The 13,488-nt window shown below is 39.8% G+C and overlaps 1 protein-coding gene across 1 annotated transcript in view; it reads left to right on the top strand.

Moving 5' to 3' along the window:
• The first annotated feature begins 1,119 nt into the window (after window positions 1-1,119).
• LOC129843065 (zinc finger protein 345-like) overlaps window positions 1,120-13,488 on the top strand; it is a 65,436-nt gene continuing 53,067 nt past the window's right edge. The window contains exons 1-3 of the mRNA XM_055911819.1: window positions 1,120-1,684; window positions 2,147-2,244; window positions 2,375-2,552. Coding sequence (XP_055767794.1) covers window positions 1,360-1,684; window positions 2,147-2,244; window positions 2,375-2,552 — 601 coding nt within the window. The 5' untranslated portion in view covers window positions 1,120-1,359. The remainder of the gene's footprint in view (window positions 1,685-2,146; window positions 2,245-2,374; window positions 2,553-13,488) is intronic.

Here is a 13,488-nt window from a genome sequence, read left to right as displayed (position 1 = left end):
ACTATATCCAACCCAGCTCCATGTGTTGCCACTATCATGTATCCTACCATGACTATATCCAACCCAACTCCATGTGTTGCCACTATCATGTATCCTACTTGGCTGAAGCTTTGATCCAGTGGAAGAAGTATTGAGGAGCAGGGAGGTTAAAGGTCACTTCGGGATACAGCTGTTACTCTACACTATCCCTAGATAATCCAGTAATGAGAGAAACTGAATAGAATATTTAGGGCCCTATAACATCTCTATCTATATATAACATCTGTATCAAATCCGTTGTCTTTTCTTTTTTTAACCTAATTCCATTTTCTCCGTTTAGTTTTTCCAGGTTTCACATTTGTCCCTGTTTTTCTGTTTTTCTCTCTAAATCACACTGTTAATAGAAAAACAACAACATTGGATGTTCTAAGTCCACAATAATACTTAAACCACATCAGGAGACCACTTTTTAAGTCTGAGAAAAATCTAAGACATTTTCATTTTTGTGTGTAGATACCCTTTAATTCAAGTGGCACCAGCAAGAGCCTTGCTTGGTTGGTGGTGTCTCTGTAGCACACATGTGATTGCAGAGTCTGCTGAACAAATCACAACTGAATTGATGCAAATAATCATGATATCATTCTGCCAGGTAGGCATAGACTACTTTGTAGTGAACATTTACTTGACAAGGTTTGTGGGAAAGCTTTTTAATCAACCAGAAGATGGTTGTCATTAGCATAATCGCCCAACAGCTAAACATAATGGTAGACAATTGCACTCAGACAGTGGCATTTCCGGGCTTTTTCCTCTTCAGAAAGTTGAAGGAAAATACAAATCACTTAGGCTAATTTAGACGACTTGCAGGCAGTGGGTTCAGAATAACTATGACATAAAAATGAAAACTCTTTAATCTGTCACCTAATCCTACCTAATGGGCAGGTCAGCCCTGGAGTAAAGTATTGGCTGTAAGAAGTAAGAGAAAACATAACATCTGTTTTTTTTATTTTATTACCTCTCATGACATTGCTTGCAAGAATAAACATTGTAATTAATATTTTTCCAACCTGCGTTACCCACTCCAGTCAGCAGGTGTCTATTTGAGCCTTTCAGGGGATGCTGCTTGCGTGACGTATGATCTAGTGGACGGAACTGGAGGCTTCTTCAACAGCGACAAAAGGCTTCTGATTCAACCAACGTGGTGATTTGCTAGCGAACCTAAAACCGAAACATTGAAGCGCTTTAGACCAATCTTGTGTATATTATTCTTAGTGTTTTAAACACAATTCTGTTTACATATCTACTAGTTCATTGAAACCTAGATTGCTTGTTAAATTAGCTAATGTGTTAAATTGATACTGCACTAGGCTAATCGCCCGGAACATGAGCTCACTAATCTCGACGGAGAAAGAAGCTCTGGTGAAAGGAGAGGAAGAAGCTTTCAGGATGAAAAGGGAGGAAGAGGAGGCTATCTCATTGAAAGAAGAAGAGGATGATATTACAGTGAAAGGCGAAGATGGGAGAGAGGTTGTCAAAGTGGAAGAGGAGGAGGTAGAAGCTTTCAGAATCAGAAAGGAGGAAGATGCCGTAACATTGAAAGAAGAGGAAGAACCTTTTGGAGTAAAAGAGGAAGAGGAGGCTATCTCAATTAAAGAGGAGAAATACGTTTTGCGAGTGAAAAAGGAGCCTGAAGAGTCGATTAAGACCAGTGAGTACTGACTTAAAAACGGGCACAAAATATGCATTTCTTGAACTAATGTGGGGTTTGAAAGGGGCATTCTACTGAAGTTCTACACTTTAATATGTTGTTCAGTACTCAATAAATTGTTAATGGTGCTATCCGTCATTGGTACATATATTTTTGTGACTTTTATATTAGATGTATTGAAATATCCATGTAGTCCACATTAAAGTGCACTTCATAAAACAGGCTTTTCAGAATTCAACATCTGGGAGCATAATTTCTAATACATTTTCAAAGGGATGCAAAAGGACCCCTTTTCTTGGAACGACCCTTTTACATTTGCAACACAAACAACATTTTAGGAAATCACGATGAAAGTGGCCATTATAGGCACTTTTTTAGACATATTTATGCCTCTTGTAAGACTCTGTAATTGCAATCGATGGTCATAAGTTCACCATCTGTTTGATGTTCTCGTTCACACAGGAGAGAGACATGACTTTCGTGGATCCTCTGGGGAGCCTCAACAACATCCTGATGCTGACGAGGCAGAGAAGAGTCTCTCCAGATCAGACCACCAGATGGTACAGCTTGGTCTGGTCTAGCATACAGCTTGCTCTATCAGGATCCACGTTTCTGTAAGGCACTTTATGACAACAGTGACATCAGCATCCATAATGATATGTGTCTGTGTCCCCTCTTTATGGTTACCAGGACAACGCTAGCCCTTCCTCCCTCCCGGAGTCCCCATGTCATGCCTCTCCCGGTAGCACCTTACTGCTGGGTATGAAGAGGTTGTCTGTGCTGCTGGTGGACTGCAGGAAAACAACGGGGCTGAGTGGAACTGTGAGAGGAGGAGAAGAGAAGAAAGGATCAGATTTGACTCATCAAAGTAAGTGCTGTAGTTTAGTTTGAACAAATGCAATAGATCTGCCCACTGGTATCTGTTACCAGGACAACCAGCAGAGTTCTGTTAGTTGACAGGAAGATAGACTGGTGGATATGGATGTTATGAATATCATAACACTGAAAAAGGATTCTGCCAATGAAAAGAGAGAAACCAATAGACCATATAAGACCTTGATGAAAGTTAGCTTTAGAGAGAAAGTTAAAAGATGATCCAATGTAAGGTGCTTGTTTTACAAAAACTTTTCATTAAAACATGGATGTTACATTGCCTGTCCCAGTCAACCCCCCTATCTTTACAAGACTGTAGAACAGGAAAACTAAACTCCAGACACTGTTAATTAATGAACTAATACTGGAGGAAAGCTGTGATCAGGCTGCCCACTCAAGAGAAAGCTTCAAACTGTAACCAGTGCCGTCAACCTTGTTCAGGTTATCAGTCAACCTACCAGGGTAGTTACAAACAGTAGAGGAATGAAATCATCATGTTTTGATCATATCTTTACTAATGCTGCAGAAATGTGTTTTAAAGCAGTATCCAGATCCATCAGATGTAGGGATCACAATATAGTAGCCATGTCTAGGAAAACCACAGTTCCAAAGGCTGGGCCTAATATTGTGTAAAAGAGGTCATACAATACGTTTTGTAGTGATTCCTATGTTGTTGATGTAAATAATATACTTTTTTTTAAACAAAGATAAATGACATAAAGAATGATTGTAAAAATCTTTGGAGCATCTTCAATTAAATTTTGGTTTAAAAAAATCAGCAATGACACGTCACCGGTGTTTAATTTCTATTTTACCTTTATTTAACTAGGCAAGTCAGTTAAGAGCCTGGGTACAGTGGGTTAACCGCCTTGTTCAGGGGCAGAACAACAGAGTTTTACCTTGTCAGCTCGGGGATTCGATCCAGCAACCTTTTGGTTACTGATCTAACGCTCTAACCACTAGGCTACCTGCCGCCCCAGAGCTACCTGTCTACCAGAACACAGAGAGTGTTCTTTAATGGAAGCCTGTACAACAAAATCAAGGTAGAATCAGGAATTCCCCAGGGCAGCTGTTTGGCACCTGCTTGTTTCAATCTTTACCAACAACATGCCAACGACATTTGAGTAAAGCCAGTGTGTCTATGTATGCGGATGACTCAACACTGTACACGTCAGCTATCACGGCAACTGAAATGACAGCAACAGTTAACAAAGAGCTGCAGTGAGTTTCAGAATGGGTGGCAAGGAATAGTTAGTTAGTCCTAAATATTTCAGATTACCTTAAGTTACATGGCCTACTATGCTAATTCTGTAGCGGTATTGTTAGAGGGGGGTAAAGATAAAAATTTTGTTGGGAGCCAGGCAGGTATTAACCCTAGTTATTAAAGTTAGTTATTACGTATTATAACATTATTAATATTATTAAATATTATAAAAACCCGAAAGGATAAGAGTAGAATAGATAGAGTAGCACTTCCAGACATGAAACATTATGGACATGAAACATGATGGAGTCTTAAAGGAGGACTGTAGCATCTAATGATGAAACATTATGGAGTCTTAAAGGAGGACTGTAGCATCTAATGATGAAACATTATGGAGTCTTAAAGGAGGACTGTAGCAGCTAATGATGAAACATTATGGAGTCTTGAAGGAGGACTGTAGCATCTGATGATGAAACATTATGGAGTCTTAGAGGAGGACTGTAGCATCATGAGGTAGCCACCTGGAATGCATTTCAATTAACATGTGTGCCTTTTTAGAAGTTAAGGTGTGGCATTTCTTTCCTTAAAACCTGTTTGGGATAGGGGGCAGTATTTTCACATCCAGGTTGAAAGCGTGCCCAAAAGTAAACTGCCTGCTACTCAGGCCCAGAAGCTAGGATATGCATATAATTGGTAGATTTGGACAGAAAACACTATAACGTTTCTAAAACTGTTAAAATAATGTCTGTTAGTATAGCATAACTTATTTGGCAGGCAAAACCCAGAGGACAAACCATCCAGGAGGATCATTTTGTTGTTGAGGTGACTCTGTTTTCAATTGTTTTTCTATGGGAACATAGATTTCTGTGGCACTTGGTTGCAGTTCCTATTGCTTCCACTAGATGTCAACAGTCTTTAGAAATTGGTTCATGTTTTTCTTTATAGAAATGAAGAGGTACGGCTATTCAGAACGAGGGTCCAGCCTTGTGCTCTCTAATGTTTTGATGCGCGCTCCAGGTCACGTGCTTCACGTTGTTTTACGTATTTACGTATTAATATACCTAAAGTTGGATTAGGAAAGTTGTTTGAAATGTTTGGACAGAGTTTACAGGTAACTTATTAGATATTTTGTAGTCATGTTGGGTGAGTTGGAACCGGTGTTCCAAATAAATGGACATTTTGGAGATATAACGACGGAATTAATCGAACCAAAGGACCATTTGTGATGTTTATGGGACATATTGGAGTTCCAACAGAAGAAGCTCTTCAAAAGTAAGGCGCAAATTATATCGTTATTTCTGAGTTTTGTGTCGCGCCTGGCTGGTTGAAATGATTGTCATGTGTTTGTTTGATGGGGTGCTGTCCTCAGATAATCGTATGGTTTGCTTTTGCCGTAAAGCCTTTTTGAAATCTGACACGGTGGCTAGATTAACAAGAAGTTAAAATTGAATTTGGTGTATTGCACTTGTGAATGCATGAAAGTTAAATATTTCCTATAAAAATATATATATTTCATGCTCTGCAGTTTCACCGGATGTTGTCGAAACGTTCCGCTAGCGGAACCCCTAGCCATAACAGGTTTTAATGTGTTTGAGCCAATCAGTTGTGTTGTGACAAGGTAGGGGTGGTATACAGAAGATAGCCCTATTGGGTAAAAGACGAAGTCCATATTATGTCAAGAACAGCTCAAATAAGCAAAGAGAAACAACAGAACATCATTACTTTAAGGACCATCACAGGAATGGAAAGCCCAGAGTTACTTCGGATGCATAAGTTCATTAGAGTTACCAGCCTTAGAAATTGCAGCCCAAATAAACGCTTCACAGAGATCAAGCAACAGACACATCTCAACATCATCAGTTCAGAGGAGACTGCGTGAATCAGGCCTTCATGGTCGAATTGCTGCAAAGAAACCACTACTAAAGGACACCAATAAGAAGAAGAGACTTGCTTGGGCCAAGAAACACGAGCCATGGACATTAGACCGGTGGATATCTGTCCTTGGGTCTGATGAGTCCAAATTTGACATTTTTGGTTCCGAGCGTCATGTCTTTGTGAGATGTGAGGGAGGTGAACGGATGATCTCCGCATGTGTGGTTCCCACTGTGAAGCATGGAGGAGGAGATGTGATGGTGTGCGGGTGCTTTGCTGTTGACAATGTCAGTGATTTATTTAGAATTCAAGTCACACTTAACCTGCATGACTACCACAGCATTCTGCAGCGAATTGCCCTCCCATCTGGTTTGGGCTTAGTCCCACTATCATTAGTTTTTCAACAGGACAATGACCAACACACCTCCAGGCTGTGTAAGAGCTATTTGACCAAGAAGGAGAGTGATGGAGTGCTGCATCAGATGACCTGGCCTACTCAATCCCCCGACCTCAACCAAATTGAGATGGTTTAGGATGAGTTGGATCGCAGAGTGAAGGGAAAGCAGCCAACAAGTTCTCAGCATATTTGGGAACTCCTACAAGTCTGTTGTTGGAAAAGCATTCCAGGTGAAGCTGGTTGAGAGAATGCCAAGAGTGTGCAAAGCTGTCATCAATGCAAAGTGTGGCTGCTTTGAAGAATCTAATATATATTTTGATTTGTTTAACACTTGTGGTTACTACATGTTTCCGTTTGTGTTTTTTAATAGTTTTGATGTCTTCACTATTATTCTACAATGTAGAAAATAGTAAAAAATTAAGAAAAACACTTGAATGAGTAGGTGAGTTCAAACTTTTGACTGGTACTGTACGTTGAATTCCCTGGCAACAGCTCCAGTGGACATTCCTGCAGTCAGCATGCCAATTGCACGCTCCCTCTGAGACATCTGTGGCATTGTTGTGTGACAACTGCACATTTTAGAGTGGCCTTTTATTTATTAACAAGGTGCACCTGTGTTTAATAATCAAGCTGTTCAATCAGCTTCTTGATATGCCACACCTGTCAGGTGGATTGATTATCTTGGCAAAGAATAAATGTTCACTAACTGGGATGTTAAAAATTCTCCAATCTTTTTTTTTTCAGCTCATGAAACATCCAACACTTGTGTTTATATTTTTGTTCATTGTCGTAACTATCAGTTTTAGGAACATTTACCCAAATATTTCACCTTATTTTTTTACTTTACCCAAAATATGACATGTTTCAAAATGTTGAAAATCTGTGAACGTCTAAATAAGAAATTGGTCCATTTAAACAGCAGGTGTCGAACCCTTTCAACAACGGGGAGATGTTACTGATGTGCTTTGTGTCTTCGACGTAAAAACTAGTTTTGGACTTCCACTTAAAATTACTTATTTACTTATTTTATGTTTAAGGAAGTGTGTAGTTCACATTCTGTATCATACAGCTATGGAAGTTATATATTTAGAACCACCTGCTCAATTGGAATCTAGCGACGTCTGTGTCTTCAGTGTCCTAGAACTTTTTAGTTTTTTGTGTTCTGACTTGTAAAACAGAATGAATAAAATAAGTAATGTAAACATATTATCAGTAATTACCAGGAAGCTCTACAACATTTGTTTTAAAATCACACCAAGATTGTTAAAACTGGCCTCAGGTTGAGGGATCTGATTAGGATTTACCCTCGAAGCAAGGCCGTTTTATCATGTGGAGGTTTCATTCAGGTCTCTATTTTTTTTTAAACACTGTCTTTGGCAGGAGAAAGACCAGACTCAGAGGAACCAGAGCCAGGGAGGTCCAAACCAGCAAGACAGTGTTCCCACTGTGGAAAGTGTTTTAACCAGTTTGGGGACCTGAAACGACATGAGAGAAGACACACAGGGGAGAAGCCGTACCACTGCACCCAGTGTGGAAAGGGTTGTTACTTCTTATGGGAGCTTAAACAACATGAGAGAATACACACTGGGGAGAAGCCTTACCATTGCTCCCAGTGTGGAAAGAGTTTCAAAATGAAAGAACACCTGAACCAACACGAGAAAATACACACAAGGGAGAAGCCTTTTCACTGCTCCCGGTGTGGAAATTGCTTTTGCCAGTTAGGGAACCTAAAACGACATGAGAGAATACACACAGGGGAGAAGCCGTATCACTGCTCCCAGTGTGGAAAGTGTTTTAACCAGTTATGGGAGCTTAAACAACATGAGAGAATACACACTGGGGAGAAGCCTTACCATTGCTCCCAGTGTGGAAAGAGTTTCAAAAGGAAAGGACACCTGAACCAACACGAGAAAATACACTCAAGGGAGAAGCCTTTTCACTGCTTCCAGTGTGGAAAGTGTTTTTGCCAGTTAGGGGACCTAAAACGACATGAGAGAATACACACAGGGGAGAAGCCGTATCACTGCTCCCAGTGTGGAAAGTGTTTTAACCAGGTAGGGGAACTAAAACGACATGAGAGAATACACACAGGGGAGAAACCTTACCAATGCTCACAGTGTGGAAAGAGTTTTAACCAGAAAAGCTACCTGAAAATACATGAGAGAATACACATTGGGGAGAAGCCTTATCACTGCTCCCAGTGTGGCAAGTGTTTTAACCAGTTAGGGGACCTAAAACGACATGAGAGAATACACACAGGGGAGAAACCTTACCAATGCTCACAGTGTGGGAAGCTTTTTAACCAGAAAGCCTACCTGAAAAAACATGAGAGAATACACATTGGGTAGAAGCCTTAGCACTGCTCCCAGTGTGGAAAGTGTTTCAACCAGTTAAGGGACCTACAACGACATGAGAGAACACACACGGGAGAATCCTTACCACTGCTCCCAGTGTGGAAAAGTTTTGCATGACTGAAAGAACAAATGAGACCGTACACAGAGGAGAAGGCTTATAAAAGCTCAGACTGCGGGAAAACATATTACTCATCACAGTCACTTAAAGGTCATTAGAGAATACACACAGGAGAGAGAAATTATTTCTCTTAGCGTGTATATTGATATTTCATGTCACATTGACTTAAAATTCATCAGAGAACATACACAGTGCTCCCATTGTCTTATATTGTTGACTGATAATGATTACCTGTTTTTACCATATGAAATTGAATTGTACAAAGTATACTAAAACATATATTTGTATGTTTTATTAGAAAACACGAATTGAATATGGAGTTTGTCGGTTTGAATATAGAGTAGGTCAGATTCCTTCTGTTTTAAATGGTCAATTTTTATGCGATTATTAGAAAACATGAATTGAATATTGAGTAGATACGATTCCATGTGTTTAAATTGTCCTTTTTTAAACTCTGTGTGTGTTTATCTGGGTGTCTTCCTCCAGCACTACAGATAATCAAGTGATATTTGGATGTGATGCATTTGTTCCGTTGTTTACATTTACAATGTTGGCCCACTGATGATTTAATGAAATGAAAATGTTCACAGACTGTAATGCAAAATGTTAATTGTATGTGTCCACATATCTGAGTATGTGACTTGTGGTGGATGAATCAGAATTAGTTGGGTAACATAGATAATTAAGATGTCTTATCTGCATAATATGCTGATGTGATATACTTGTTATTAAAATGTATCCATTCGGACTCTGGTGATGGCAGTTGCACTTCTTCCCTCAGCTGGGGCTCAGTCACCTGGGTCCCAGAGAGGGGAGAGGTCAGGCTTGTCTTTCACATGTCCCTGGTGCTATGCAGAATATCAGGAAGGGAAGAGGACAGGAGGGAACATTGTCTTCATATGTGAATGTATCTGTTAAACTATGCGAAGGGATGGTGTGATTAATGGGGAACCAAGTGAGCTTGTCCAGGAGTGGGGTCAAGAAGGGGTTTTACTTGAGATGGGAGTATCTAGAGTTGACAATTGATAGAGTTGACAATTGAGTTATGCCATTGGATGAGTTGGTGTTTTGTGCTATGAAGTACCAGGAACGAGATTAGAACCTCGTCTTAGGGACCAAACTGAATGATAAATTATAGCGAATGCTATCTGGCTACGGGATACTCCTTTCTCATTATAAAGTCTCACTTTGTAAACTGTTCCTAATATCTGTGGTTTATGTCGACTAGGGGGTGGATCTTTGCTATAAAAGATCTCAGTAGCCATTGTGTTGCCACTCTCCACGGTTCATTAGAAATAGTGAATTGTTGAAAGTCATTGCAAAGATCTTATTATTAAATATGTAGTTTAAGTATAACTCTGATTGGTGTGTGAAGTTTGTCTCTCCTCATTTGGTAACACAGACATTAACCACCACAGACTAACCTTGTGAAACTGTCCTATTATAATCTCCTGTTCCTGGGAGTATCATCCTGTGTTGCAAACCAGCTGCACCTGCATCCTTGTATGAATAAAGTCCCTCCCAGGAACAGGAAACTATAAAGATATGTGCTCATCACCCAATGCTTCAGCAATTCAGACTGTCTACACTGCGCTGTGTAACTGTTATTCTCTCTGAGCTCAGAAATAAAGAATCTTGGTTTGACTTGGACTCCAGCAGATCCTTATTTTATAATATCCACCACAACTCTCCCACAGATTGCTGTTTATCATTGTCTCAGTAAAGAGTTCTTTGTTCCACTTTCCTGGGGTCATTTACAAGCCTCCCACTGGTTGAATAAACTTTTGTTTCCACGTCATTTCAACAAAACAAATCCATGTGATGTTAGATCAATGTGAAAAACGGATTGGATTAGTGAAAATCCATCAACATAAGGTATTTTCATGTTGAATTAACTTTAGTTGACGACTGAAAGACATGTAAATAGAAACTAGATGCTGAACTGACCAGTGGGCTGGCTTCCGGGATTAGCGTGCATTGTGTCAAGAAGCAGTGCGGCTTGGCTGGGTCGTGTTTCGGGCTCTCGACCTTCGCCTCTACCGAGTCTGTACGTGAGATGAAGCCATGGGACAAGACTGTAACTGCCAAAATAAACTTTTGCTGTTAAATTCCCATGTACCGAATGAAAAATAGAAGTTAAATGGATTTCCATTACATGTTCAAATCTACTATGGTTTATTTTTTTAACATTATATAGAAAACTGCACTGTAGCCAACAGCTCACAGATACAGTGGGGTAGGCTACCTACGTGATGAGATTATTGTGGATAAGAGCATATATTACTTTATTTTATCAAATGGCAACCAAGCATCAATCATCATGTCACCAGAATAAGACCATCAAAATGTATTGGAAAGGAGCATCAAGCTCGTCACATGCAGTTTCACCACCCTGTGAAGTTCATAACTTATTTCATCTGTAGCCTAATAAACTGCATGGGTTCCCAAGTCGTAGAGGGAGGACCACACAACATATCATCACGTGACTCCAAGTTAACTAAGATGTGATGGTTATTATATAAATATTTGCGCATAAAGGAGTTTCCAACTCCATTTCTCGTTTATACATTTTTACTGACACAAAAAGACCCCACCATGTCAAATGAACTAACAAGTCGTCTGTCTGCATTAATACAATTGTAAAGGCATATCCTGTTTCTGTCAGCCTGGTCATTACTCTTGAAATGGTTGGATCAATATCCACCTTCATGATATGGATGAAGCCTGATTTGGAATGTCTGAGTAGTTCTATATGATGTCATAATACACCTCTGATAATCAAGTGATATTTGGAATGTCTGAGTAGTTCTATCTGATGTCATAATACCCCTCTGATAATCAAGTGAAATTTGGAATGTCTGAGTAGTTCTATATGATGTCATAATACCCCTCTGATAATCAAGTGATATTTGGAATGTCTGAGTAGTGATACATTTGCTCCATTGTTTCCATGTCAGTTGGTTTCCCACTGAAGATTTATATCTAACAGAGGGGCTTTAAAGGAATACTATGGTGACATCTTAGGGTGGCTTTAAATAAATAGGATTATTAATCATAAACACCTACAGATACAATACCCTGCAGCTTTGACGTCAAGAAGAGAATGGTCTGATGGGTGGTGGTGCTACTCTATAGGTAAGGCTGACCAATATGAATGTTCAATACACACAATAGGTTGATCAGTAGCCAGTTAGCTAGCTGCTCCATCTTAACACAGCTAGTAAGTCTGTACAGTCCAATGAATGTTCAATTCTCACAATAGGTTGACTATGGAGGTGATGTACCACAGTCAAAGTCCTGCAATAAAAGCTAAGACGCTAATATTTGTGTAAACGATACATAGTTGTGTTCTGTGGTTGTCACTGAGTTGACCTGATGTCCCATTTCATGGGGTCACTCCATAGTTAAAGCTGAACAGTGTTCTGTGGTTGTCACTGAGTTGGCTGATGTCCCATTTCATGGGGTCACTCCATAGTTAAAGCTGAACAGTGCCTATAGAACATCTACACGCCTTTTAACTTTTTGACACGTTTTGCTCCTTAAAATTAAATCTATAAAGGGATTAAATTAGATTTAATAGAAAATGTTGAATTTTTTTTTTGTTTACATCATAATTGGATAAGTCCGTCCCCCGTCCAAGTTAATACTTGGTGGAAGCCATTACAGTTTCATTAAGATTCCACCAACTTTGTGCAAAATACATCCATAGTTTTTGTTAAAACTGCTCATTGGTGGACAGCGATATTTAAACCAGATGGGTTTTTTCAGTACATTTAAGTCAGGACTGAGATCAGACCACTTAGGAACACTCAACAAGTCTTGCCATTCTGGTGTGTTTTTTGCATAAAAAATTGTGTAATTGCAGAAACATAAAACCCTATCCCAGCCCTCCAGGCCTGGTGGTGGCAGCAGTGTAAACATCTGTGTAATTGTCCTTCAGAAAAATTAAACAATGTGGCAGGGTTTCAGAAGACTGAGGTGGGTTTTAACTTTTTATCTGGGCTTTGCTCCTTTCATATTTATTTTGATCCTGACAAACTCCCCAGTCCCTGCCGGTGACAAGCATACCCATAACATGATGCTGCCACCACAATACTTATTGTGTGGTTAATGTGTGGTCTATCTCCAGATCATCAGACTGTTAAATAGTCACCTCTAGCCGGCCTCCGCCCAGTACCCTGCCCTGCACTTTAGTAACTGTTACACTGCCGTCTACCACCCAGTACTCCACCATGAATTCTAGTCCAGGCTCATCCTGTATAATTACTGCTGTACACACCTTTTCTATTCATATACAGTCCATAATGTCTATACACACCATCATATACATTGTAAACTAACTGTATATATATTTATATTCCGGACTCTGACATTGCTCGTTCTACTATTTCTATATTTCTTCTTCCTTGAAATAAATTGTGGGGATTTGCATGTATTGTTTTGTATTGTTAGATATTACAGCACTGTTTCGATACAACAGGGATGACATCAGAGAAATATGTGTATGAGACCAATAACATTTGATTTGATCTGGTCAGAGGTGTGCAGACAACAGATGGTGTTTATGGTGCAGAGGACTGTGGACTCAGTGGAGGACATCCCAGCCACTTGGCAGTGTTGACACTCCTACTTCCTACCTGACTGGTAATAGGACTTCACTGCTACTTCCTATCTGACTGGTAATATGACTTCACTGCTACTTCCTATCTGACAGGTAGTAGGACTTCACTGCTACTTCCTATCTGACAGGTAATAGGACTTCACTGCTACTTCCTATCTGACAGGTAGTAGGACTTCACTGCTACTTCCTATCTGACAGGTAATAGGACTTCACTGCTATTTCCTATCTGACAGGTAATAGGACTTCACTGCTACTTCCTATCTGACAGGTAGTAGGACTTCACTGCTACTTCCTATCTGACAGGTAGTGGGACTTCACTGCTACTTCCTACCTGACTGGTAATAGGACTTCACTGCTACTTCCTA

The sequence above is a fragment of the Salvelinus fontinalis genome, unplaced genomic scaffold, assembly GCF_029448725.1.
Source record: "Salvelinus fontinalis isolate EN_2023a unplaced genomic scaffold, ASM2944872v1 scaffold_0097, whole genome shotgun sequence".
In the NCBI taxonomy this organism is placed as follows: domain Eukaryota; kingdom Metazoa; phylum Chordata; class Actinopteri; order Salmoniformes; family Salmonidae; genus Salvelinus; species Salvelinus fontinalis.
This window is presented reverse-complemented; position numbering and strand designations above follow the sequence as displayed.